Raw genomic sequence first — 27,811 nt, 5'->3', positions numbered from 1 at the left:
AGAGTGAGAGGGGTCGGTGCGCACCGACCCCTCTCGCTCTCCAGGCTTCAGGAAGCTATCCGCTAGCCGTGGGAGACCCAGCTCTCCCACGGCTAGCGGACCGCTGCGCTAATCCAGAAGCTTGGGGCGTGCGGAGCACAGCGCGCCCCAAGCTTCTGGGTGCCGGCAAGGTCTCGCTAGCCCTGGGAGAGCCCCGCGACGTTGCGTGGCTCTCCGAGGGCTAGCAAAGCGCCGCGCTAATCCCGAAGCTTGGGGCGCACGGAGCTCAGCGCGCCCCAAGCTTCTGGGTGCCGGCAAGGTCTCGCTAGCCCTGGGAGAGCCCCGCGACGTTGCGTGGCTCTCCCAGGGCTAGCGAAGCGCCGCGCTAATCCAGAAGCTTGGGGCTTCGGGATTAGCGCTCCGCTCAGCCTGCTTCCCGGAGCGCCAGGCGCCCTGAAAGCAGAGCTCCAGGCGCTTCGGGAACACATCCGCAGCATGGGGAGCCTTGCAGGAATTCCCCACAGGGCTCCCCACGCTGCGGATAGCAGCCTGCTGCCTGGCGGGTGGGGCGCCCTGAAGCAGAGCGCCCCTCGCGCCAGGCAGACATCCGCAGAGTGGGGAGGCTTGCAGGAGTTCCCGACAAGGCTCCCCACGCTGCGGATAGCAGCCTGCTGCCTGGCGGGTGGGGCGCCCTGAAGCAGAGCGCCCCTCGCGCCAGGCAGACATCCGCAGAGTGGGGAGGCTTGCAGGAGTTCCCGACAAGGCTCCCCACGCTGCGGATAGCAGCCTGCTGCCTGGCGGGTGGGGCGCCCTGAAGCAGAGCGCCCCTCGCGCCAGGCAGACATCCGCAGAGTGGGGAGGCTTGCAGGAGTTCCTGACAAGGCTCCCCACGCTGCGGATAGCAGCCTGCTGCCTGGCGGGTGGGGCGCCCTGAAGCAGAGCTCCCCGCCCGCCAGACAGACATCGGCCAGCCCCACAAGCTTGGGGGACAGCAGGGAGGCGCAGCGCCACTATCCCGCTGTTCCTCGACCTGGTTCGGTTTCCCTGACCTGCTTTTGGGGGGGAAATAAAGGGGAAATTTTTTTCCTTTATTTCCCCCCAAAAAAACTAGGTGCGTCCTATGGTCCGGTGCGTCCAATCGTGCGAAAAATACGGTAATAAGTGCTCAAACATCAAGATGGCAGAAGCCTGTCCAGTCGCTCCTTATAATGGTTCCAGAGGGCAGGGTCTGCAACACTAAAAGCCCAGTTTCAAATTGCAAGCAAAGCATTGCCTCTGGGGCACGTGGGACTCTCAGCGGTGCCCTATCTGAGGAGGGCAGTTTCTGGACACGGATTTCTGGGGTGAGGCAATGTTACTTCTCAGGCTACCAGTTTACCAAAATTTATCTCTGCCTATGCCATCATTCTGATGCTCCTACTGGCTCTAGGATCTCACTGGTGTAAAACACCCTCCATTGTCCACCATGACCGTTTCTGAATCCATTGCTGAACCCGGATTTAATCTCAATCACATCTATAGTCCCATCTCAGTGGAAATCAACATAAATACCTATTGAACTGCTGTTTATCTGAACAGTCATTAGGGTTTACCAGTGTGAAAATTATTCCAAAAACATGGCAGGATCCGAGACCAGGGAGAAGAGTCGGTGGAAGAAGATTGGAAGAAATTTAAAGACTATCTACAGAAATATTGTAAAATTAATGAATGATAGAATGATGTTGGATAGCAATTAAGGGGTTTCCAGCTGTAATGCTCTAAGAGAATATGAAAAAAGGGTTATAAATGGGTTAAAATTTAATGGTAAGGATTTGCTGAACCAATAAATTGAAGCGGAATACAAAAAAGGGAGGTATGAGGAGGTCCGGGAAATAAGTTAAAGGAAAATAAGTAACAGAAAATATTTGTGTTTTTAACTGTTTTTATTTTGTATTTTTCTATTCTCTTTATCATTTTAACTGTATTATTCTAAAAAAGCTTAATAAACATTTCATTAAAAAAAAAGAAAGAAAATTATTCCAAAAACAGGGAGGGGCCCTTTTCCGGGGAAGAACCCCCACCCCACCCTGCTGCCTGGAAGACCAAGCAGAAGAAGCAGAAGAGAGGGCGACATTCTGCATTGCGTCTGGGCTCTCCTCTCTCCTCTTTCTGCATCGCCATTAACCGTAGCGAACGTCTGCTCCAAAGAGCAAGAAATCCTGGGGAGAGATCAGAAGGCAGAATTAGGAACAGAGGAAGCTGCCTTATACAGAGTCAGGCCATTGGTCCCTCTAGCCAGTGCCGTCACATTGCCCCCAAGATCGGGGGCTGCAGCATGTGTGATGTCATGTGCACATCATGTGATGTCACACCGGTTTTCCTGACACCAAGCAGGCTGGTGAAGCCTCCTGTGACGTTGCTCTGGGCCGCCTCAATTTTGGGAGGGCTGGAACCCTTGCAAAGAAATATCGAGGGGTCGGAAGACAGCTCTGCCGCCTAGAATTGGCCTGCCTGCCTCTAGCTTAGCAGTGTCTGCACTGACTGGAAGCAATGGCTCTCCATGATTTCAGGCAGGAGTTTCTCCCAGCCCCGCCTGGAGACGCCAGCGAGGATTGAACCTGCAACCTTCCACTTGCGAGACAGACACACTACCCCTGGGCTATGGCCCTTGCAGCTGAGTCTTCCTCTGGCCAACAGCAGGACAACAAAATCCTGGCATCCAAACACAAACTGTCCAGGATGCCTACCTCCTGGGACATGTGCTCTGCAAGCAGGGCTGTTTGTTTTATTTAATATTTCCTAAAAATTTATACACTGCTTGAGTGTAAAACAACAGCAACCTTCCAAGCAGTTTGCAAAATAAGATAAAGCAAGAAAATTATCACAAATTTGCAGATGACACCAAACTGGGAGGGGTGGCTAACACCCCAGAGGACAGGATCACACTTCAAAACGACCTTGACAGATTAGAGAACTGGGCCAAAACAAACAAGATGAACTTTAACAGGGAGAAATGAAAAGTATTGCACTTGGGCAAAAAAAATGAGAGGCACAAATACAAGATGGGGGACACCTGGCTTGAGAGCAGTACATGTGAAAAGGATCTAGGAGTCTTGGTTGACCACAAACTTGACATGAGCCAACAGTGTGACGCGGCAGCTAAAAAAGCCAATGCAATTCTGGGCTGCATCAATAGGAGTATAGCATCTAGATCAAGGGAAGTAATAGTGCCACTGTATTCTGCTCTGGTCAGACCTCACCTGGAGTACTGTGTCCAGTTCTGGGCACCACAGTTCAAGAAGGACACTGACAAACTGGAACGTGTCCAGAGGAGGGCAACCAAAATGGTCAAAGGCCTGGAAACGATGCCTTATGAGGAACGGCTAAGGGAGCTGGGCATGTTTAGCCTGGAGAAGAGGAGGTTAAGGGGTGATATGATAGCCATGTTCAAATATATAAAAGGATGTCATATAGAGGAGGGAGAAAGGTTGTTTTCTGCTGCTCCAGAGAAGCGGACACGGAGCAATGGATCCAAACTACAAGAAAGAAGATTCCACCTAAACATTAGGAAGAACTTCCTGACAGTAAGAGCTGTTCGACAGTGGAATTTGCTGCCAAGGAGTGTGGTGGAGTCTCCTTCTTTGGAGGTCTTTAAGCAGAGGCTTGACAACCATATGTCAGGAGTGCTCTGATGGTGTTTCCTGCTTGGCAGGGGGTTGGACTCGATGGCCCTTGTGGTCTCTTCCAACTCTATGATTCTATGAACCACAATTCAAGAGTTTTGAAAAGTTAAAAGAACAATAGACTAAAAACAGATCTGAGCTCACCTCAGATTTCTAAACATCTGGGTAGCCTTGTCTAAGCAAGAATGTTTTAAGCAGGCGCAAGAAAGAGTAAAGTGTCAAGAGGCAGGAAATTCCAAAGTGAAATAACTGAGTTCTTGCAAATGTGGAAGGGGTATTATGGGATGCCTGCTGGGCCAAGTGAGGGCTGCCTCAATGTGGGCTTCACCTGCTCCTTCAGGGAGCTTTCCCCACAATTCGTTTTTAGCCTCAAAATGCAGGAAGCTTCCCTGAGTACCCAGAGCTTCTTTGGCGACAGGGCTAATGCATCACCCACCTGGCGAAGCTGCAGGAAGGCACTGGAGAGCTCCACGTGGTCCGGGAGAGGGAGGGGGAACCCCTCGGCCAGTCGCGCTGGAAGGTAAAATTTATCTTGCACTTACAAAAATATTGTAAAGAAGTAGACTCACGGGCAGGGTTTGATTAAACATTTACAATTACAAGGAAACAAGTATAAAAGTTAAGATATAATAATGGGGAATGAATAAAGGGAAAGATGTAATTTGGGGGGGAAATGGTACAAAAAGAATACAACAATATTTAATTAAAATATTGCAAAATTAAGGTAGAATAAGATGGGCAGGAGAAGCAGAAGAGGAAGTTGAGGGAAGTCATGGGAGAGGGGTGGGGGACTGGGGTTGGGATTTATAGATTTTCCTTGTGATAATAATGATTGTGTTGAATATAAAATTGTAAAAGTCAATAAAAACTATTTTTTCAAAAAAAGGGAGATAAAATTAACCAAGGTCATAGAATCACAGAATTGTAGAGTTGCAAGGGACACCCAAAGGTCCTCTAGACCAACCCCCTGCAATGCAACTAAAGCATCCCTGGCAGATGGCCACCCAACCTCTGCTTAAACACCTCCAACGAAGGACAGTCCAGCACCTTCCAAGGGAGTCTGTTCAACCGCCAAACAGATGTGGCACATTGAGTGAACACAGTCTCCATTTCGGATTTGTATTATGTGCTTTCCCACACCAGAGCTATATGAATCCCTCCCAATTATGAAAAGAGTCTAAAGATGTTCTGCAAATTGCAAAACTATATATAAGAGATTTCCCCCCCTCTGCCAGACCTGAGGAGCCACCGGCAGCTACTCAGCTCTATGAGAGTCCTGCTCTGCCATCTGAACTTATTCAGGTGTGCAGCCATAAAAACTAGAAACTTGCTTTAAACTATGGAAAAGAAACCTGGCCTCCACTCAGTGGTGGAGGTGCACCATTAGCACAACCTCTTATTTATTCATTTATTGCATTTCTGTGCATCTATCTCTCCAAGGACCTCAAGATTATTCTGCTCTTAATTTCACCTCCTCAACAACCCCGCAGGGTAGGTTAAGCCAAAAGGGACTGACTGGCCCAAGGTCACCATCCAGTGAGTTTCGGGGCCCAGTGGGTATCTGAACCCTGGTCTCTCCCGGGTGCTGTAACCACTACACCACCACTGCCCCTCATCCTGGCCTCTTGCCTGCAACAGGGGAAGTGTGCATTTGCCCTGCAGTTTCCCCCGCTGCTCCCGGTTGTCCCCTCACTCTGAAGTGCTCTGGGAGCACCCCAATGTTGAACTTGGGATGCTGGACATTCGTCACCTAGTAACTGAAAGTAGCTCTTTCCATGGGGTTGCAGGGCTAGAGTTTTCTCAGAATGGCACAGCCAGATGCCCTCTTGGGAACCACCTGCCAGTCTCCTCTCCTCGGAGATGCAACCGGAGGGGGCTTTGCTCTATCCTGGGAGTCCATATCAGAGGCCTGCTTCTGTTGGGATGGTGAATGAGAAACAAGGCTACAATAAAGCATGTGGTGCAACAATTAGACTGATATTTACCGTTCATTGCAGGCAGGAGGGTGCTTGAAGCAAGGTAGTTCATGATGGCTTGCATTAATTGTACCTGGAAAGAGAGAGACAGAGACCATAAAAGGGAAATCAAGATGAAAGGGCTCATGGAATCACAAAACTGTAAATTTGGAAGGGGAGTCAAGGGTCATCTAATCCAACCCCCTGCAATTAGGAATCTCAACTCACAGTCATTCATCCAATTTGAAATCATACTGGACCATGCTTAGCTTTACAAATGCACTAGCAGTTTTGTTGCTGCACGGGGCAGTGGGGAGGAGGGTCAAGGAGTCCTCTTATTCCCCACCCTGACTTTTGACTTCATCCTGGATGTCCTACATCTGCCTTGGCCGTTACATAAATGGGTGTGTGAATCAAACAACACCCAGTCAATTGGAAAGAACATTAAGCCCATGGTCCATCCTTTCCAGTTCCCTCCATGGCCAACCAGAGGTCCTCCAGCAAGACCTGAGCACAAGAGCTCTCTCCCTTTCTTTGGTTTCCAGTAACTTGTATTTGGAAGCATTAAGACCTCCAGATGTGGAAGCAGAGCAGAGCCATCATCCCTAGTGGCCATTAATAGCCCTCTCCTCCTCAGCCCAGTAGACCTGAAGGAGCGTCTCCACCCCCATCGTTCTGCCCGGACACGGAGGTCCAGCTCCCAGGGCCTTCTGGCGGTTCCCTCACTATGAGAAGTGAGGTTACAGGGAGCCAGGCAGAGGGCCTTCTTGGTAGTGGCACCTGCCATGTAGTGGCACCCTCCCTTCAGATGTCAAGGAACTAAACAACTATTTGACTTTTAGAAAACATCTGAAGGCAACTCTGTTTGGGGAAGTTTTTATTGTTTGATGTTTTATCATGTTTTTAATACTCTGTTGGGAGCAGCCCAGAGTGGCTGGTAAAACCCAGCCAGATGGGCAGGGTAAAAATATTATCATTATTATTATTATTATTGCGGGATGCGGGTGGCGCTGTGGGTTAAACCACAGAGCCTAGGACTTGCCGATCAGAAGGTCAGCAGTTCGAATCCCCGCGACGGGGTGAGCTCCCGTTGCTCGGTCCCAGCTCCTGCCAACCTAGCAGTTCGAAAGCACATCAAAGTGCAAGTAGATAAATAGGTACTGCTCCAGTGGGAAGGTCAACGGCGTTTCCGTGTGCTGCTCTGGTTTCGCCAGAAGCGGCTTAGTCTTGCTGGCCACATGACCCGGAAGCTGTACGCCGGCTCCCTCGGCCAATAAAGTGAGATGAGCGCCGCAACCCCAGAGTCGGCCACAACTGGACCTAATAGTCAGGGGTCCCTTTACCTTATTATTATTATTATTTATTTATTTATTTATTTATTTATTTATTATTTAAATTTATTATTTGGGATGCGGGTGGCGCTGTGGGTAAAAGCCTCAGCGCCTAGGGCTTGCTGATTGAAAGGTCGGTGGTTCGAATCCCCGCGGCGGGGTGCGCTCCCATTGTTCGGTCCCAGCGCCTGCCAACCTAGCAGTTCGAAAGCACCTCCGAGCGCAAGTAGATAAATAGGGACCGCTTTCTAGCAGGAAGGTAAACGGCGTTTCCGTGTGCGGCTCTGGCTCGCCAGAGCAGCGATGTCACGCTGGCCACGTGACCCGGAAGTGTCTCCGGACAGCGCTGGCCCCCGGCCTCTTGAGTGAGATGGGCACACAACCCTAGAGTCTGTCAAGACTGGCCCGTACGGGCAGGGGTACCTTTACCTTTTTATTTCCATGAATCTCAGAGTTGTGGGTTTGAGATTCGCACGTAGGGCAAAGGATTCTCGCATTTCAAGGAGTTGGCTAGATGAATCTCAGGGTCTCTTCCAGTTCTACAATTCTATGCTCTGTCTTGAACCTTCAAACCACCAGCTTCATTGAATATCCACAAGTTGAGAAGGAGGTAGAACCTTTTCTCTGTTCACTTTCTCCATGCAAGGCATAATTTTATAAACGTCTATCGTGTCAACTCTTTCTTGTCTTTTCTCTAAACTAGGAAGACCTCGGCGCTTGCATGCTTCCCTCACAGGGGATTCCCCTCAATCTTTCTGATGACCCTTTTCTGAATCTTTCCCATTTATTCGGTTTGCTAGTACAGTGGTACCTCAGGTTACAGACGCTTCAGGTTACAGACGCTTCAGGTTACAGACTCCACTAACCCAGAAATAGTACCTCGGGTTAAGAACTTTGCTTCAGGATGAGAACAGAAATCGGGCTCCGGCGGTGCGGCAGCAGCAGGAGGCCCCATTAGCTAAAGTGGTGCTTCAGGTTAAGAACACTTTCAGGTAAGAACGAACCTCCAGAACGAGTTAAGTACTTAACCCGAGGTACCACTGTAGTTTTATCTTGCCCAGGGCAACCCAAAGCAACTTTGTGAGGTGAGGCGACCAGAAGTGTACGCAGGACTCCAAATATGGTTGCACCATAGATTTGCAAAATGGCATTATGCTATTGGAAGTCTTTAGTCTCTTTCCTAATGATCTCTAGCATGGAATCTGACTTTTTCACAGCGGCAGCACACTTGGCAGAACCACCGAGAGGAATGACAAAGCAGGTGTGTCTATGACACCTTAGGATGGGGGTGAAATTTGGGTCGGTCCACATTTTAGTGCAAACCTTATTCACCCCTTCTGAAATAATAAACAACCCAAAGCTCAGCTGGCCTTCAACATTCGGACTATTCCAAATTTTGCAGCGGTGTTCTCCAGGCAAGCAATGTCTACAAAGAAACCACATGCTTAGAGGTTTGCATGTACTTGAGTAGAAATAAAATAGAAAAAAATGCATGACGTCTGAGAAAATTGAATGCCAATAATATGTATATTAGGAGTTACATGCAAGGAGAAGTTGGTAAATCTTCATGAGGACAAATAAAATAAACGCCAAAAACTGATGTGTAAAAGGGGGGAACTAAACTTAAGACTGCAGGAGTGAGAAGCTGAGATTGATAGGTTTGCCCACTGAGAGTGGCACCAAATCTTTCAGGGGAGGGTATTGGCAAGAATGGGCTTTGAGAAGAAGGCAAGAGGGCCTCTGGCCCACTGAGTGCGCAGGTTGAGCGCTTGAACCTCTGGCTGTGACCATGGAATCCTCAGGGGTCACTTAAGGTCACGGGATCAAGCAATTTAGGGAACGAAAAAGATCTTACTGAGAAAGGCCCGACGTCCGAGTGCTTCAGAGACAGCTTCAGCCTAAATGAGGATACAGGGGGAAAGAGAGCAGTGGTGGTTTTATGCCTTATAACGACAATATACCTTATTGACTTGCTGAGCTACGGGAAGCCAGTGGAACAAGCCACGGGGTCATGGCTGATAACTCTTTTCTGCACTCCTCTTTCTGCATGCCCTTTGGGGCTGCCTTGGTGCAGGGGAGCACCTTTTCAGCCAAAAGGTCCGATAAAAATAAATTGGAAAGTGTAGTAGAACCCAGATCTCGTCTCCCACAGTTTGCAGTGGAAGGTAAGCAAGCATTCAGTGTGACAGCACTGACCCTTTGGAACTCCCTGCCACTTGAAATGCCTGCTAAAAACATTCTTGTGTAGACAAGCCTTCCAAGGGGCTTAGAAAGTTTGTATGGGTTTAAATCTATACTGTGGTTTTAACTTTCTGTATGTTTTAAAGTGTTGGGTTTTTAAAAAAATATTTTTATTGTTTTAACTTCTCTGTAAACTGCTTTGAGGGTTTTCCCCTTACCATCAAGTGGTATACTGTATAAATTTTATGAAATAAATAAATATGCATTGCAGGGGATGACCCTCAGGGTCTCTTGCAACTCTGTAATTCTATGATTCTATGAAATAGAGTCAATATGGTTTTTTTCCTGGATAATAGCCGAACAATGATATTTGAATTATAGAATCATAGAGTTGGAAGGGATCCCAGGGTCATCTAGTCCAACCCCCTTACTGAAACAAAGATATGCTACGTCCACAGCATTCCCCTGATCCGTCAAGCTTGTAACTCTATCAAAAAGGGAAATGAGATTCGTCTGGCATGACTTGTGTTTGAGAACACCGTGCTGGGTCTTAGTAATCACAGCATCCCTTTCTAAGTGCTCACAGACTGACTGCTGAATTCTCTGTTCTAGGACCTTTGGTGGTAGCTTCTAATCAAGCAAAAAAACTTTTTTTTGGGGGGGGTATTAAAATGGTAAATGTTGTTTCTTACTTGCCAAGCTTCAGGGACCCAAAGATCTTGGTGGAGTTAACAGAAACTTTGGCTGACATGGTGGTTGACTGAAATCAAAGAGAAGCAGGTTGGGTGTGCTTTGCAAAGAGATCAAAACAAGTTTACATCATGTGAAATCTATACATATGAAGATTTGGAATTCTTTTAATCATTGGGGAAATTTGCAACAAAAAAAGAAAAGGAAAGAAGGGAAGGGAGGGAGGGGGGAGGAGGAGGAGGAAGAGGAGGAGGAGAAGGAGAAGGAGAAGGAAGATCTCTTTGAGAAAACGCATCTGTTAGCAAAACTGAGGGGAATGTATAACATTCAAAAAGAAAAATATCTGGGAATAAGAAAGGGAAGAGGCAGAAAAGAGCACCCACAATCGACAAAAGCTCTGATGAAGGTGGAAGAGGAGGCTTAGGGCAATGGGCAGACTGGAAGGGGCACAAAATGCTTACCCTCCTGATCATGGGCAGCACCAAGGCTCAAGGTGTGTCCTGAACTTACCGCACCAATCACAAAGAGCGAGGCCAAGGAAGCGTTGGGGAGGATGGCAAATGCTCTGATGTCGACCGCCGGGGACAGTGAAATGGCGTCAGGTGTGATGGTCAGAGACGGGGCAGAAGAAGGTGAGACTTGGAGCTTCATGAGCATGTTGGGGTACAGCTTTTCCAACTGGGTGTGGAGAGCAAAGGCAGCATGAGAATCTCAGTGGAGCCTGGCTGCTGGATCAGGTCCAAGTGGACCCATCTTCTCCCGTAACCAAACAGATGCCCCAGCTGCTCACCTGTGGAACAAAGGGCTTGAAGCATGTGGTGTTGAGCCGGACTTTGAACTCCTTCGGAATCTGCAGCAAGGGAGAAGAGGCGAGTTGGGGATGGAGAGATAGGACGATATACTATGACTTGGAAAAGCAGAGATTAGAAAGAACGGCACCTTTAAACCTTCCTCTTGTTCTCCTGCTGGGTTTTAGCTGTGGGGGACATTCCTTGGGTGCCAGCCACAGTAGTGGGAGTCACTGGACCTTGCTCGTACCAGGTGGCACTCGAAGACAGACGCTTGTGGCGCCGGCACATAGACCAGCTTAGGCTCAGGGTTGGGGACTTGGACCCTACCGTGGTGCCCCCAACTGCGCTCGTGGCTCCGGAACAGACACTTACAGATGGTGAGGCTCCACCTCTCTTGCAAACTGCCCGCGTGGAGCCGAACCAAGCCACTTCAGAGGGTCTGCCGGACTTCCCACGGACTCAGACCACTGCCGGGCCTGACATTCCGCCAACTCCACTCGCGGAGGTTCCACCCACAGCAGCGGATCCAGGGGACTTGGTTTCAACGCCACCTAGGGTTGCGCCACAGCCTCAGCAAGAATCGGGCAGCCCACCGGACCTGGGTACCGCTCCCTGGCAGTCTGGCAGAGTTTCCAAGCGCCCAACTTATTTAAAGGACTATGTTGTTGGACATGTAACACTGTTGGTCTAGGTATGTGGAAGTATGTGAAATGTAATCAATATGCTTTTGTGCCTAATTGAACCATTACGTGTAGTGCTGTATATAAGGAAACCATTACGATTGTAACTAACACCTTATCTTGATGGGGATTGGTGTTATGTACTGAAGTTCTCACCCTGGGCCAGCAGGAGGATACTGTAGATAGTTATGCAAATGAAGGATCAAAAGTGACGTTCTGTGATTGGATAGTTTTAGAAAGTTGCTACAGTAACGTTGTACTGAAGCAGGCTGATTGAGCCCTTCAGTTCAGTTCTGGCCTCTGAATAAAGAAGAGCTGTTTGAAGAATCGCTGTGTTGTCTGATATGTTCACCCACAACTTAACAACTTGGAAAAGCAGAGGTTAGAAAGAACAGGCCCTTTAAACCTTCATCTTGTTCTCCTGCTGGCTTAGCTGGAAACTCAGCCCAGAACCTCCCATCAAAGCCAGGCTTCCATTGTGGGCCATCGACAGGCTCCTTCGTCTTATTGGTAGAAAAACATGTCGGCAGCATTGAGGAGATGAGAAAAGCCTGCTTCACCAAGCCAATGGCCCATCTAGTTCCGCATCCTGATCTCACTATCAAAGGGAGCTACTCAAGAGCCACTGTAGAGGATTGCAGCGTGATCCACCCCCTGGGAAGGCCAGCTCTGCAGACTTGGGCTCCCCAGCCCTCCTTACCATGTCGTCTGTGATGAAGAAGTTCATCTCCCCTGCTCCGTAGTATACAAGGCCTGCGGTGTTGAAGAAGTAAGTGGAGACCCCAAAATAAAGCATGCGGTCGTGATCCACCGGGAAAGCGAGGGCTGGTGGTGTGAAAGGAGGAGCAGAGCGATGGGCGAGGGAGAAGAATTCACCCTAGTGGGAGAGGAAATGCGAAAAATGGGAAGTCATTCCTAGGACAGAATGCTAATGAAGGGGACTCAGTCCGTTTCTTTTCTCCTTCCTAGAATCACAGAACTGTAGGGTTGGATGGAGCCCTTCGCTTCATCTGGTCCAACCCAGGAATCTCAGGTAAGTGTTTTAGGAAGAGAGGAAGGGAAGCGACAGGCAAGTGTCTTCCCACCAGGAAGCTGCCCACAGCACAGGAGGCCTCTGGGAGGGAAAGTTGGCCACGATCCATAACAACAACAACAACAATTTATTCTTTATACCCCGCCCATCTGGCTGGGCTTCCCCAGCCACTCTGGGTGGCTTCTAACAAAATATTAAAATACAGTAGTCCATTAAACATTAAATGCTTCCCTGAACAGGCTGCCTTCAGGTGTCTTCTAAAAGTCAGATAGTTGTTTATTTCCTTGACATCTGATGGGAGGGCGTTCCACAGGGCGGGTGCCACCACCGAGAAGGCCTTCTGCCTAGTTCCCTGTAGCTTTGCTTCTTGCAGTGAGGGAACTGCCAGAAGGCCCTCGGTGCTGGACCTCAGTTCCCGGGCTGAATGATGGGGATGGAGACGCTCCTTCAGGTATACTGGGCCGTTGAGGCCGTTTAGGGCTTTAAAGGTCAGCACCAGCACTTTGAATTGTGCTCGGAAACGTCCTGGGAGCCAATTCCCCTCCTGGATTCCTCCCTCCCTCCTTTTCCCTACCTTCAGGTCCAAGTCTAGGGAATTCTGTGAAGCCACAGGAGGAGCAACCAGAGAGTAATCGATCCCAGACACCTTGTCAATTCTAGCCGTGACTAGGAAAAAGAACAGGACAAATCGAGGAGCTGGGGCGAGATGGCAAAAAAGCAGCGTCGGACAAAGGTGTCCATTTCAGTCTCTCATTTTCCCAATCTTGAATCCAATTCTCTGCATTTGCACGTCAGATTATGGTTTTGGTTTTGTTTGTTGTACCCCCAGAAAGAAAGAAAAACCCACCAGCATTTTAGTGCCAATTTCTATAATACAGTACAGTGGTACCTCGGGTTAAGTACTTAATTCGTTCCGGAGGTCCGTTCTTAACCTGAAACTGTTCTTAACCTGAGGTACCACTTTAGCTAATGGGGCCTCCCGCTGCTGCTGCTGTGTGATTTTCATTCTCATCCTGAAGCAAAGTTCTTAACCCGAGGTACTATTTCTGGGTTAGCAGAGTCTGTAACCTGAAGCTTCTGTAACCTGAAGTGTCTGTAACCCGAGGTACCACTGTACTCATAATCAGAACCCTGCTGGATTGGCGTGTTGAAGCAAAGTGCAAGCTCCATCTTGGTAGTCAAGGTAACCCAAAAAAGAATTGGTAGTTGTTGCAAGAATGAGCTCAGATATGTCTCCTTGCTTTGATCTATGCTAATGGGTTTGCTTTGATGCTGGGCTTATCTGTGGCCCTTGGGATGCTGGGCTCTGGGCCCAGAAAGGGCAGAAGCAAACTGGGCTCTGCTGCTTTGTGCATAAAGGATGCCTAAATGTTTGCTTGGGTGCGGACAAGCCATGGCAACCTCTCACTGCTGCGGGGTCTGTCCCATGTCCGTAATGGCAGCGAGGCCCAGCAGGTTGAATTACCATAAACTTATTCTTTTTTCATATGTAATAAATCACTAGAACTGATCACTCAGGTGTCTTTGAAATCCTTCTAGGGTATACCTTCATCAAACCACTCCCACGAGCCCACCTTTGGGCCGGGACAATCAGGCCAATGGCCCGTCTAGTCCAGCATCCTCTTCTCAGAGGGATCCACTAGATTCCTCCACAGGAAACCAGCAAGCAGAAAGTGAGCATAACAGCAACTGCTCTTCAGAAGCATGGCTGCCCTCTCCCTCTGCACGAATTTTTCTAAAGTAGGCAGAACTCCCTGCCACCTGACATCCGGCCTCTACTCTTTTTGGTACCTGCTAAAAACACATTTATTTAGACAAACCCACCTGGATGTTTAGAAAGTGGATGTGATTTTTAAACTGGTTTGAGTCTATTGCTATTTTTAACTTTTAACCATTTTAAATCATTGCTGCTATTTTTCAAAAATCTTTTTTTTTTTTTTTGCAAACCGCTTTGAGGTTTGTTTGCTTTTTGACAATCAGTGTATAAATGAATAAGCCCACATTATGCCAAGGTATGCAGGGGCCCAGAAGCAATTTAGACTGCAGACTGAGCAAACCTACGGATCAGCTGGTCACAGACTTCCCTACTAGACTGAGCTGGATTGTATTTCTATTTACATTTATATCATAGCTGTCAACGTTTCCCTTTTTTAAAGGGAAATTCCCTTATTCCGAATAGGATTCCTCGCAAGAAAAGGGAAAAGTTGACAGCTATGTTTAGAGTAATTATCTCTAGAAATTTCAATCTGCATCTGTACATATAAAAGATGTGAGGTTTATGTAAGTCTTCCTCCTCCTCTATCCTCTACGTTTGGCTTAGAAAGAAATCTCCCATTGCCCTACTGACAACTTGTGTTACAGAATGAATATTAGCCAAATATTAGCTGAGAGCATTTTGGTCTCCCAAATCCTCCAGATTGTGGGTTCTGTTTAAGGCCAGAGATGCTGGCTGGGCCAAAGTCGGGGTCTCGCTTCACAGAATCATAAAATAGTAGAGTTAGGAGGGGCCACCAGGGGAATATAGTCCGACCTCCTGCAATGCAGGAATAAAGCAGGCATTGCTTAAAGGTAAAGGGACCCCTGACCGTTAGGTCCAGTCGTCGACAACTCTGGGGTTGCGGCGCTCATCTCGCTCTATGGGCCGAGGGAGCCGGCGTTTGTCCGCAGATAGCTTCCAGGTCATGTGGCCAGCATGACTAAGCCGCTTCTGGCGAACCAGAGCAGCGCATGGAAACGCAATTTACCTTCCCGCTGGAGCGGTACCTATTTATCTACTTGCACTTTGAGGTGCTTCCGAACTGCTAGGTTGGCAGGAGCAGGGACCGAGCAACGGGAGCTCACTCCGTCGTGGGGATTCGAACCACCGACCTTCTGATTGGCAAGTCCTAGGCTCTGTGGTTTAACCCACAGCGCCACCTGTGTCCCTAGGCATTGCTTAGAAGGAGCTCTTTCCCCCTGATGGGGTCCAGCTTGTCACCGGCTTCCACCATCATATCATTGCTCTTACCTGGCAGGGTTTGCAGGAAAGGCTGCAGTTTGGAGCCAATGGAACTGCTCACTTCTTCACAGACCTGGGGGGAAGAGAAAAAAGGCCATAAGGATGACTTACTCCTTGGCAGGAGCCCCATGTGTCCATGGGCTCATTGCTTGGCTCTGAAACTAGCAGAACCTCCATTCCCAGGTGTGGTCTATCTTGGAGTACTGGTGCTAGATGTGGGGCACAAACAACTGTGAATGGTGATCTCCACTGAGCCTCACTTGTGGCCCCCAGTCTCCTCCTACCATTGTTTACCCACATCTGGCCCAGCGGTTTATCAATGCAGTTTTGGACCATGCACACCAGAGGCATATTATGGGTATGATGGTCTTCTGCACTGCAGAGAGTTGGGCTGGAGGACCTTTGGGAGATCCCTTCCCACTCAACAATTCTATGGTTCTAGGAATTGCTGGGCCTTTTGGGATGCGTACAGAAGGTTCTGCTTATGTTCCCATGAGAAGAAGAAGAAAACGCTTCTCTATTCGCTACCAACTCTACCATTCTATGATTCCACAAAGGCTCCGCTCCATAGGCCTTAGACACAGAATCATACAAGGGACCCCAAGAGTCATCTAGTCCAACCCTCTGCAATGCAGGACTCTGAACTAAACTCAGGTGTCTGTGATGGGGCTGGGCTTTCCAGGGAGACTCCGTCATTCCTTTCTCCACCCTCGGACACCGCAGTTGGTGCCAGGCGGCCATGTAGCAATTACCGAAAGCGGCTTGTCGACAAGGCTTGGCGCAGGGCTCCCCTGCTGCTGCCTTTTGTGGAGAACAGGAGAGCCCATTGTTCCCGAGGGCAGGCTTGGCTAAATTAAGCTCACAAAGGCCTGTGAAATCGAAGGAAGCTAATTCCTAACACCCAAGGCACAAAAAAAACCCCCACGTCTTTTCAGCTCAAAGCGCATTTGAATGCTGAAGTCCTGGGGTCTGTTTGTGGGGCTACTGAATTCAGAAACCTTCCTTAAGAGGGAAGCGGTTCCTTCAAGTCCAAGTGATGCCACAGGAGGTTTGCAATGCCATGTGTGAATTTTGCAGCGAATACGGAGCGTGCTTTGGAGCTGCAGCAGCGGATTCCGCACGCTCAGCCTTTCCTTCCAAGTATTTGGCCCCCCACTCCACCATCCCCAGGGCACATGCAAGCCGTTGAGTCAGAAACAGGAGGCTAGAGAACCAGGCTAGGAACAAGCCAGAACATGGACTGAGAGCCCAAGAGCAGGAGAGGCACCATGTGTTTCCTAACAACAGCAATGTACTTCCAAAAGCTTGCTTTTGCTATTGCTGTTGGTCTCCTAGGATGCCAATCTGAGCGCTGCCGGGTGAACTCCTGCTTCTGAGCATGTGCAGAGTGCCATTCCCTCTTGCAGAGCAGCAGCAGCAGCCAGCTCCTGCAAAACCGGGCTTTTTAGAGGGAGCAACTTCTGGGCCGGAAGGCAGGGTTTAAAGGTGCACCCGTGCAGGGGTCCCACTCATTTGAGAAACTGCGGAAAGCGAGAAAGGAACTGGGAATGAGCCCTTGGAAATCCTGTGAAGGCTTTACCTTGCCTTCCATGGTATTTCTGAACGACGACTCGATGTTTTTGTGGAAGAGGTTGTACAGCCAGCTGCGATGGGGAGAGAAGAATGGGAGGATCAATGTCAATAAGGTAAAAAGCTTTTATTTCCTAAAGTGCTTGCGCTACTTTCCCCCTTGAAGATCCCAGAAACTAAGAGCAGCTTTAGGTGTTCTGAAGAAGCAAGAGGGGAGGAAGTGCTTCTTGCAATGCAGGGGGCTGGACTAGATGACTTTAGGGGTCCCTTCCGGCTCTGCAATTCTATGCTTGACTGGAGGTTGCAAAGGTTGTGGCTGCTGAATGCGCAGCGATTTTGCCAATGGGGTTCGCAGGGGTGCTAAACAGATATGAAAGACCACACGATGCAATGACAGATGCTGTGCTGATGTTAAGTTAGGGGCTGGTTCCTTTTCGAGATGGATGAATGCAATGAGTTTTCAAAACGACAGATGGAAAAGGGGAGCCTGCCCTCAGCACAGGGACACTTGGTTTGGGCATCATTTCCGAGTACGTTTCTGAGCACAATTCAAAGTGTTGGTGCTGACCTTTAAAGCCCTAAACGGCCTCGGTCCAGTATACCTGAAGGAGCGTCTCCACCCCCATCGTTCTGCCCGGACACTGAGGTCCAGCGCCGAGGGCCTTCTGGCGGTTCCCTCACTGCAAGAAGCCAAGTTACAGGGAACCAGGCAGAGGGCCTTCTCGGTAGTGGCACCCGCCTTGTGGAACGCCTTCCCACCAGATGTCAAAGAGCAGAACAACTAGCAGACTTTTACAAGACATCTGAAGGCAGCCCTCTTCAGGGAAGCTTTTAATGTTTGATGCATTACTGTATTTTAATATTTTGTTGGAAGCCGACCAGAGTGGCTGGGGAAGCCCAACCAGATGGGCGGGGTATAAATAATAAATTATTATTATTATTATTATTATTATTATTATTATTATTATTATTATTATTATTATTATTGGAGGTAGCAAGGGGCAGGTTTGTGTCGAGAGCAAGCAGGGCAGCCTTCCAGGTCAAGCTGCAGGGCAACGGACAACCACCTACCTCAACCTGCCTGAAAAGTGCACTTTGACGTCGGAGATGTGAGCGGCACAATCTGCAGTGCCCACCGTCGGCCTCCCAGAAGCATCTGCCCCCAGCTTCAAACCTACGGAGATGGAGATGCCCTCAACCTTCAGGTCAAATGAGCCGTGGTCCTTGCTATTTGGAAAGACAACAGAACAAAGGATTTTCAGCAGCAGCAGCAGCAGGAGCAACAACAAACCCTGCCCTTTCTATTTTACAAAAAAAGGTGCTTGGCTGTCCATGGGTGGGGAGAAGGTATAACCAGTGTCGTGGAGAACCAGGTTGGTGCAGTGGTTAGAGTATTTGAACCCAGGAGACCAGGGTTCAAATCCTCACCCGGCAACCTTGAGCTGCCTAGTCACTGTTTCTCTCAGTCTAGCCTACCTTACAGGGGTTCTTGTGGGGATTAAATGAGGAGCAGGATAACCAATTCAGGAAAGGGAGAATTTCCAGGGGCGGCTCTGTTTCGCTCTGTGTATTGTTTCGGAAAGCGAGATTTGGTGAATTTGCCTTAGAATCATAGAATCATAGAGTTGGAAGAGACCACAAGGGCCATCGAGTCCAACCCCCTGCCAAGCAGGAAACACCATCAGAGCACTCCTGACATATGGTTGTCAAGCCTCTGCTTAAAGACCTCCAAAGAAGGAGACTCCACCACACTCCTTGGCAGCAAATTCCACTGTCAAACAGCTCTTACTGTCAGGAAGTTCTTCCTAATGTTTAGGTGGAATCTTCTTTCTTGTAGTTTGGATCCATTGCTCCGTGTCCGCTTCTCTGGAGCAGCAGAAAACCTTTCTCCCTCCTCTATATGACATCCTTTTATATATTTGAACATGGCTATCATATCACCCCTTAACCTCCTCTTCTCCAGGCTAAACATGCCCAGCTCCCTTAGCCGTTCCTCATAAGGCATCGTTTCCAGGCCTTTGACCATTTTGGTTGCCCTCCTCTGGACACGTTCCAGTTTGTCAGTGTCCTTCTTGAACTGTGGTGCCCAGAACTGGACACAGTACTCCAGGTGAGGTCTGACCAGAGCAGAATACAGTGGCACTATTACTTCCCTTGATCTAGATGCTATACTCCTATTGATGCAGCCCAGAATTGCATTGGCTTTTTTAGCTGCCGCGTCACACTGTTGGCTCATGTTAAGTTTGTGGTCTTTTTTTTTTTTAAAAAAATATTTTTTATTAGTTTTTTACACATATAAAGACAATACAAAACAAAACACATACATCAAAAACGCACAACAAAAATTGGACTTCCCCATGCCTTCCTTTCACCACATCCTTGTTTTAACATTTTTTCAGCAACCCTTCAGTCGATTTTAACTCAAATCTCTTTCAAATTTACATAAGATTTACCCTTTACAGCTGTAATTCTCGATTTCTTACCCCTAACATCTTAACAGTCCTCAATTTTACAATAGTTCTTAAGATATATTTTAAATTTTCTCCAGTCCTCCTCCACTGTCTCTTTCCTCTGGTCACGGATTCTGCCGGTCATCTCTGCCAGTCCCATATATTCCGTCACCTTCGTCTGCCATTCTTCCAGAGAGGGTAGTTCTTGCATCTTCCAATACTTTGCTAGTAAGATTCTTGCTGCTGTGGTTGCATACATAAAAAAATTCTTATCCTTCTTTGGTACCAATTGGCCGACCATGCCCAAGAGAAAAGCCTCCGGTTTCTTAGCAAATGTCCATTTAAGGACTTTCTTAATTTCATTATAGATCATTTCCCAGTAGGCCTTGATCTTTGGGCAGGTCCACCATAGATGATAGAATGTACCTTCAGTCTCATTACATTTCCAGCATTTATTATTGGGCAAATGATAGATCTTTGCCAGCTTAACTGGGGTCATGTACCACCTATAAATCATTTTCATTATATTCTCTTTCAAGGCACTACATGCCGTAAATTTAATACCGGTGGTCCATAACTGTTCCCAGTCAGCAGCTGCAATATCATGACCTATATCCTGTGCCCATTTAATCATGGCTGATCTCACCGTTTCGTCCTGTGTATTCCATTTCAGCAGCAAATTATACATTTTAGATAAGTTCTTAGTATTGGGTTCTAGCAATTCTGTTTCTAACTTTGACCTCTCCTCCTGAAAGCCAAGTTTCCTGTCCTGCTTAAATGTCTCATTTATCTGACGATAATGTAACCAGTCTCGAACTTTATGCTTTAGCTTCTCAAAACTTTGAAGCTTCAGTGTTTCACCTTCTTGTTCTAAAATTTCAGAATATTTAGACCAATTTGAGTCCATGTTAAGTTTTTTCACTTCCTTAGCTTCCATTGGTGATAGCCACCTGGGAGTTTTACTTTCCAATAGATCTTTGTATCTATTCCAAACATTGTACAATGCTTTCCTGACTATATGGTTTTTAAAGCTTTTATGCACCTTTACCTTGTCATACCACAAATATGCATGCCAGCCAAATTTGTTATCATATCCCTCCAGGTCCAAAATGTCTGTATCCTCAAGAAGTAGCCATTGCTTCAGCCAGCAAAACGCTGCTGATTCATAATAAAGTCTTAAGTCTGGCAGGGCAAAGCCCCCTCTATCTTTCGCATCGGTTAAAGTCTTAAATTTTATTCTGGGCTTTTTGCCCTGCCAGACAAATTTAGATATATCCTTCTGCCACTTCCTGAAGCAGTCCACTTTGTCCAGGATTTGCAACGTCTGAAACAAAAACAACATTCTCGGCAATACATTCATCTTAATAACAGCAATTCGGCCTAACAAGGAAAGTTTCAGCCTAGACCATATATCCAGATCTTTCTTCACTTCTGACCAACATTTCTCATAGTTATCTTTAAATAAGTTCAGATTCTTAGATGTTAAGTTTACCCCCAGGTACTTAACCTTTTTTGCTATTTCCAATCCTGTTTCACTTTGAAACCTAACCTTTTCTTCATTTGTTAGGTTTTTTTCCAACACCTCATGTTAAGTTTGTGGTCAACCAAGACTCCTAGATCCTTTTCACATGTACTGCTCTCAAGCCAGGTGTCCCCCATCTTGTATTTGTGCCTCTCATTTTTTTTGCCCAAGTGCAATACTTTTCATTTCTCCCTGTTAAAGTTCATCCTGTTTGTTTTGGCCCAGTTCTCTAATCTGTCAAGGTCGTTTTGAAGTGTGATCCTGTCCTCTGGGGTGTTAGCCACCCCTCCCAGTTTGGTGTCATCTGCAAATTTGATCAGGATGCCCTTGAGTCCATCATCCAAGTCGTTGATAAAGATGTTGAATAAGACCGGGCCCAAGACAGAACCCTGTGGCACCCCACTAGTCACTCTTCTCCAGGATGAAGAGGAACCATTGATGAGCACCCTTTGGGTTCGGTCAGTCAGCCTTCCCATGTGAACTGAATCGAATTCCTCCCCACTGCCTCTAAGTGACCCAAAGGTAAGAGGCAACAATGGACTCACAACCAGCGCTTCTTCACCGACCAGTCGCCCGTCACTTCAGCAAAGGCATTGGTGATGGAGACCTTGAGACCCGTGCCTGGGACTGGTGCTATAGCGGAGCTTGGCAACTGGAAACTGCGAATGTTCAAACTGCAGGAGAAAAAGGGAGGAGAAGGTCATTGGTTTGGGGAAATCAGCAATGTGATGGAGAGGGTGGATTCGCCTGATTCAAATAGGGGGCTTGCTCTTGACAGCAGTACGTGTGAAAAGGATCTAGGGGTCTTAGTAGACCACAAGTTTCACATGAGTCAACAGTGTGATGCAGTAGCAAAAAACGTGAATGCAATTCTAGGTTGCATCAACTGAAGCCTGGTGTCCAGCTCAAGAGAAGTCATAGTCCCTCTCTATTCTGCCCTGCTCAGACCACACCTGGAATACTGTGTCCAGTTGTGGGCCCCAAAATGTTGACAAGCTGGAAGGTGTGCAGAGGAGGGCAACCAAGATGGGGGTGGCAGGTGGGGGAGTGTGGGGTTATTAGGTTGCCTTTATTCTTGTTTTTATTATATATTTTGTATTTTTATGTTGTGAACCACCCTGAGAGCTATGGATGAAGGTTGGTACACAAATTTAATAAATAATAATCATAAAATCAAGGGTCTGGAAACCAAGCCTTATGAGGAATGGTTGAGGGAGTTGGATATATTTAGCCTGGAATAGAGGATACTGAGTGGAGATATCTTTAAATATCTGAAGGGGTGTCCCATGGAAGATGGAGCAAGCTGGTTTTCTCCTGCTCTGGAGGGTAGGACCTGAGCCAAGGGCTTCAAGTTACCAGAAGGGAGGTTCCGACTAAACATTTGGAAAAGCTTTCTGGCAGTAAGAGCAGTTGGACAGTGGAATGATCTCCCTCAGGAGGTTGTAGATGTTAGAATTCCTGCTCCGTGACTGCAGTCATGGGATTGTTGTATAGGGAGATGGGAAAGGTTTCTCTCAATATTTTCTGTGTTTTGTACTCTGTACCTAAGAAATCTGCACCTATGCTCTCTACCTTGTACCTAAGATATTCCCTGTACCTTGGATCTAAGTAAATTTCTGAGCTAATTTGATTTCTGCAAAAGAGGGCCCCTCGCTTCTTCTTATTTTAGGAATGCAAGGTCAGCTAGCAGCTAGCAAGAGATAGCCAGACCTGCAAAAGAGGCCCCTAGGAATGCAAGATAAGAAACACACAAAGAAGACTGTAAGCCAGAAATAACCAGACCTGTAAGCCAGAGGCCTCTCGCTTTCTATTTTAGGAATGCAAGATAGCAAAGGAGACAATGCAGGACGCTTAGCTAAAATAGGGAGGGCTGCTTAGAGGGCTAGCAATAATAGACTTACTGTTTTATATGTTGGTAGTCTGGAGGGCGTTTGGGGGAGGAGGGAGGGAGTTTTCTCAAGGTATAAGAAACTCTGCGGAGGCGTATTTCTGGGCAGCCAGTCTCTCAGAAGTGATTCTGCTGGCTGTCTCTCTGTGCACAGATAATAAACTGCTTTCCTCCAAAGAAGAATCTTTCCTGGTGTTTTCTTTTGCTCTCTCTCTGGATCTGGGGACGCGGGCCAACGATTCCCTGGCATGGACTAGGCTCAGCCTACAGTTGTCTATCACATGATGGTATATGTTTTGACTCCACAGAGTAGGAAGTGACGGAGACAGGATGTTTGTGTTCCTGTGTTCCGTGAAGTGGGACTATTGTCCTTGGTTCTTTTTCTCTTTGCTGTCTCTGAGAGACGGAGCCATGTTGCAGTGCTCCATTTGTAAATAAAGTAGATTAGCCAAAATGCTGAGTTGCTGAGGTCTGTTACGCAAACTGCGAAGACTTTGCGGATCCCTAAGTGTGCCAATGTCTCTTGGCATCATTCGCTGTGATGTTCGGGCTGAAGGAAGCTTTCAAAGCTCCTGAATGATTGACCAGGAGGGAGAGAACATGCCAGTTGGGCATGTGTCTCTGCCAGGGTCCTACTCGAGTGTAGGACGAGCTCCTGACAGTAGACTCTCCTTCCATGGAGGTTGGGTGACCACCTGCGATGGATGCTTTAGTTGAGATTCCTGCCTTGCAGGGGTTGGCCTAGATGACCTTTGGAGTTCCCTGTGATTCAATGGTCTTTGCTTTGGAACTCTAGATCTTAATATGAGCACCGAAACAACCCTTTATCCAAAGCAAAGAGGCCTCCAGAACGTTCAGGCCTGTGAGTCACACAAGATGAGTTTGGCCCTGGCTGAGCAGGAGTGCAACTGTGGGTGACCGGGGCGACATGCATGACCCTGGCACCAAAATTTGTGGGTGCCCTGTCCCTTCATGGGCACCCAGGGCCCCAGGGAGTTGGCACCTAGGTAGCTGGGTGATGTGCTGTTGAAAGAGGCTGTGCAGGAGAAACTGAGCTTTTTGGGGTGGGAAGGACTAAACCATCTTAGAAATGAGCCCCCCTGCTCATTCTCAAATGATTAATCTACTTATTCAAGTCTCTGCCTGCCCCCCAAAAAGAAATTTTATCCCTCCCAACTTCATTTGAGTTGCCTCCACAAGACACCCCAACTGCACCTTGCCCGGGGCAGAAACCATGTTCTCCAGAACCTATTATTGTAGCCTCTTCCAATCTGTGGTGGCCTCACCTGTAGAGTTTGTAGTCCACTCTTCCAATAACTTTAACTCTGAAGGATCCGGAGAAGTCGGGCAGAGTCAGCTGTGCCAGTTTCTGCTGCAAGGCTGCCACCCCCTCCTGCCGAGCTGAAGCAAAGGGGAGAAAACGTTGGCGTCAGACCATTTGCCTTTTTTGTGCCCTCTCTCCCTACCTAGAAAAAAAAATTCAAAGCCAAAAGCAATGGCTTTATTTAGTGTAAAAAGGCCAAACATCTGGGAGCGAGTGACAATAAAACAATACCGTTATCATTGAAAACTGTTCTTTCAAACATTTGAAAAGGAAAATCAGCAGTAAACTAAAAACAGATTAAAACATACATCAGAAATTCTACATCCCTGGACAGGCTTATCTAAACCAAAACATTTTTATCACACACCAAAAAGAGTGATAAAAGAGTACAGTACCAAAAGAATACAGTAAAAGAGTACCAAAAAGAGTACAGTGAAAGCGTCTGCCTGACGTCAAGAAGCAGGGAGTTCTAAAGGTTAGGTGCTGCCACACAGAAAGATTGCCTGATTACTACTACTACTACTACTACTACTACTACTAATAATAATAATAATAATAAATTTATTTTTACCCCGCCCTCCCCAGCCAAGGCCAGGTTCAGGGCGGCTAACAACCAATAATAAAAACAAGTTGATTGAAATACAACTTAAAAACAAGGTTAAATACAAATTAAATGTGGAATGGGGGTGATGTGGCACATTTAACTGCATGAGTTCCACGGATCGAAGTGGTCAGGTGGGCAGGGACCCAAGAAAGAAAGGGTGGCAGGCCTAAGGTGGACCCTGGACCACCTCCCCAGCTGTATCCACTCAGCCAGCAGTCAAACAGAGCCCCACGCTGTCAGCAGAAAACTCTCGTTCCTGCAGGCAAATATCTTGCAGGGCAAGCAGTGACCCAGGCGGACAGCCCACGCCCTCCTCATGCTGTCTGGGGAGCAGAACTGGCAGGGATCAGGATGGTGCAAAACAGCCCCTTCCTACTTCTGTAGGTCTGCCCCCCAAAACAGAGAAAGCAACAGATTTATTGTTTCAAACCCACCTAACTTGCCACCTTTCACCAACCTGGTGCCCTCCTGATGTTTTAGAGCGCAGCTCACGGCACGGAGTTAAACTATGGAACTCCCTCCTGCAGGAGCAGTAGTCCCTCTGAGCGTGGAAGCAGAGCAGAGGCGCCGGGGCAGCAGTCCCAGATAACCCCCTGCTGCATGACTTTTCCTAATCCTCTTTTAAAGCCATCCTGTGGGAGGGAGTTCCGTAGGTTAACTATGGAAGTGCTTTCATTTGTCTGTCCTGAATCTTCCAACATTTCAGCTCCATGGGATGTCCACGGATTCTAGAGTTATGAGAGAGACACACACAGAGAGAATCTTTTCCACTTTCTCTGCGTCAAGCATCGTTGTATAAACTTCTATCAACTCTTGCTTGCCTTCGGTTTAGAGAAAAGTCCCAAGCGACTGCAGCCTTTCCTCCCTTCCCCTCGTCATTTCGGTGGCCCTTTCCTGAAGCTTTCCCAAACCTACAATATCCATTTTGACGCGAGGCGACCAGAACTGAACACACTATTTATTTTATTGATGACGTTTCGATCCCGCTTTTCCTTCCAGGCACTCAGAGTGAGTCTCCTTCTCCCCGCTTTATCCTCAACAAGAACCCTGAGAGGCCGGTTAGGCTGAGAGACTCCAGACCTCCTGGCTCTTCAACCATGACATGACCCTGCAGGCTGGGGAGGGGGGGGTCAGAATGGGGAATAAAAGGCACCCACCATAGTCCAGGCCTTTGTCCGTGATTCTGCCCACAAAGCCCGGTCCTGTGGCCCTGGAGAGAGGACTGTAGTGAAGACAGAGCAGCAGAGAAGCCAGGAGGAGGTTTCTCGCCTTGGACATCCTTGCTGCAACCCCGAACCCCTTCAGATCCTTCTGCCCAGGGACTCTGCAGCTACGAACCCCTCTGCATTTAGCTGAGAGGAAAACGGAAGTGAGAGTGAGCAGATAGAAGCAGAGGGACCAGAAAGCTATATTTGTATTTCCTCAAAAAGGTTTTTCCCCTCTTGCACAATCTGCAGCCAAGGTTTGGGTGGGGTTTGTGGATTTTGTGGGCTGGGCGTTCATGGAGGCTTTCTCTGCCAGGGGCTGGACCAGACACGGAAGCTGAGACTCAGGGCTGCGTGCTCTGTGACTCACGCGGCATGGGACGGATCCTGCATCATGTGGATGCTCTCGCTGTTTGGCTTGTGACGGGCACGCCAGGCTCCAGGGCTTGGCTTCAAAAGCAGAGCTGCTCCTGGACCTCAAGAACATAAGAAGAGGGTCTGCATCCTGTTCTCACAGTGGCCAACTAGGTGCCCAGTATGGGAAACCTGCAAGCAGAAACTATGGTTTCCAGCAACTGGTGTTTGCAAGCAGTTCTGCCTTCCTTCAGCTGCGGAGGGCAGAGCTGCGGAGGGCAGCCTTTACCAAAGGTGTCATGGGCTTTGAAGACACTCGAACTCAGGACGCAAGGGAGAAACGTGCTAAGAGGAAGGCACGCTTGGCAAATCCACACCATGATCAACTCTTGTCTGGAAACCAATGTCCCCACTGTGGAAGGACATGTGGATCCAGAATTGGCCTCCAGAGTCACTTACAGACTCATTGTTAAGACCGTGTTCATGGAAGACAATCTTACTCAGCTATGAATAATCATCAAAGAGGAAGAGGAGGAGGAGGAGGAGGAGGAGGAGGAGGAGGAGGAGGAGAAGAAGAAGAAGAAGAAGAAGAAGAAGAAGAAGAAGAAGAAGATAGCCGCCATTTTGGCTAATAGGCATCAATAGCTCTCCGCAACTCTATTAAAATACAGATAATAAAAACAGCACGGCGTTGTTTAAAAGCCCCTTCCTTTAAAAAAAACGACACCCCAATCGGTTCACAACGCCTGCTGGGCAGAAGGACAACGAAGAAGGAGCCAGTCTAGTGTTCTGTTGGAAGCCCAGCCAGACGGGCAGGGTATAAATAATACATAGTAGTAGTAGTAGTAGTAGTAGTAGTAGTAGTAGTAGTAGTATTCTCTGGGGAGGGCATCCCAAGGTTGTGAGCAGCCCTTAGAGTCACATAAGAAACTTGGAGCCTATTATACAATGTTCTGAAGACCTGAACGCCCTTGCTACGTTTGGGCACACTTTTTATAAACACCAGCTTCATCCAGATATATATTTGGATATTTGGATGGCGTCTATTGACCTTCAACGGAAGCTCAGGTGGTTTTTCTTGTGTAGTTAAATGTGCTGTCGAATGTGGCTTTTCCCTGCTGTTTTTTCCTTAATACATTTGCACTGGAAATTAAAAATGTCCTAACAAATAAAGCCAAGCCACGAGTAGAAAATACTTCCCCAAAACAAATGGTTCACACCCTCACAAAGTCCCCAAAGCCGGGACTTCCGGTTTGGATCGCCAGCAGTATGGGAGCGCGGAGAAGTTGCTGAGCGCCTTCTCCGAACTGTGCGGGGCTTTTGTGGGGCAACGCAAAGGCACTGCGACCCCAAAACCTTCAGGGGGGCCCCCTGAAGGGAAGCGCTACCAGCAGCGTCAGAAAGGTCCGAAGCTTTCTGAAGTTTTTCCTATCTTTGGGGAGGACTCCGGAGCAACGGGACCTAGAGGCGCATTCCGGTAAGCTCTGCGACCCCGGGCAGTAATGCCTCGAGCTCCCGCTGATAAGAGGCGACAAATCTCCGAAATCTTTTAAAATTGCTGCCTTTGGTGTTGAAAATTAAACGTCGAGCTGTAA

General features: G+C 47.9%; 1 protein-coding gene and 1 long non-coding RNA gene across 2 annotated transcripts in view; one reads left to right on the top strand and one right to left on the bottom strand.

Annotated features, from left to right (window-relative positions):
* Nucleotides 1-1,964: 1,964 nt before the first annotated feature.
* On the bottom strand, nt 1,965-26,053 carry LOC114599857 (bactericidal permeability-increasing protein-like). The gene is made up of 15 exons (XM_028735643.2): nt 25,815-26,053; nt 24,016-24,130; nt 21,387-21,515; nt 17,941-18,096; nt 16,880-16,943; nt 15,310-15,373; nt 12,877-12,968; nt 11,970-12,146; nt 10,589-10,648; nt 10,309-10,476; nt 9,801-9,868; nt 8,783-8,825; nt 5,627-5,690; nt 4,078-4,154; nt 1,965-2,177 (listed from the first exon to the last, which is right to left on the bottom strand). The coding sequence occupies exons 1-15, from the start codon at nt 25,933-25,935 to the stop codon at nt 2,139-2,141; spliced, it is 1,437 nt and encodes a 478-aa protein (XP_028591476.2). The 5' UTR covers nt 25,936-26,053; the 3' UTR covers nt 1,965-2,138.
* LOC144327873 (uncharacterized) overlaps nt 22,336-27,811 on the top strand; it is a 98,861-nt gene continuing 93,385 nt past the window's right edge. The window contains exon 1 of the long non-coding RNA XR_013393054.1: nt 22,336-22,998. This is a non-coding gene — a long non-coding RNA (uncharacterized LOC144327873). The remainder of the gene's footprint in view (nt 22,999-27,811) is intronic.

Source organism: Podarcis muralis, chromosome 5 (assembly GCF_964188315.1).
Source record: "Podarcis muralis chromosome 5, rPodMur119.hap1.1, whole genome shotgun sequence".
In the NCBI taxonomy this organism is placed as follows: domain Eukaryota; kingdom Metazoa; phylum Chordata; class Lepidosauria; order Squamata; family Lacertidae; genus Podarcis; species Podarcis muralis.
The sequence above is the reverse complement of the archived record's forward strand: the minus strand, read 5'-3'. Positions and strand labels throughout refer to the sequence as shown.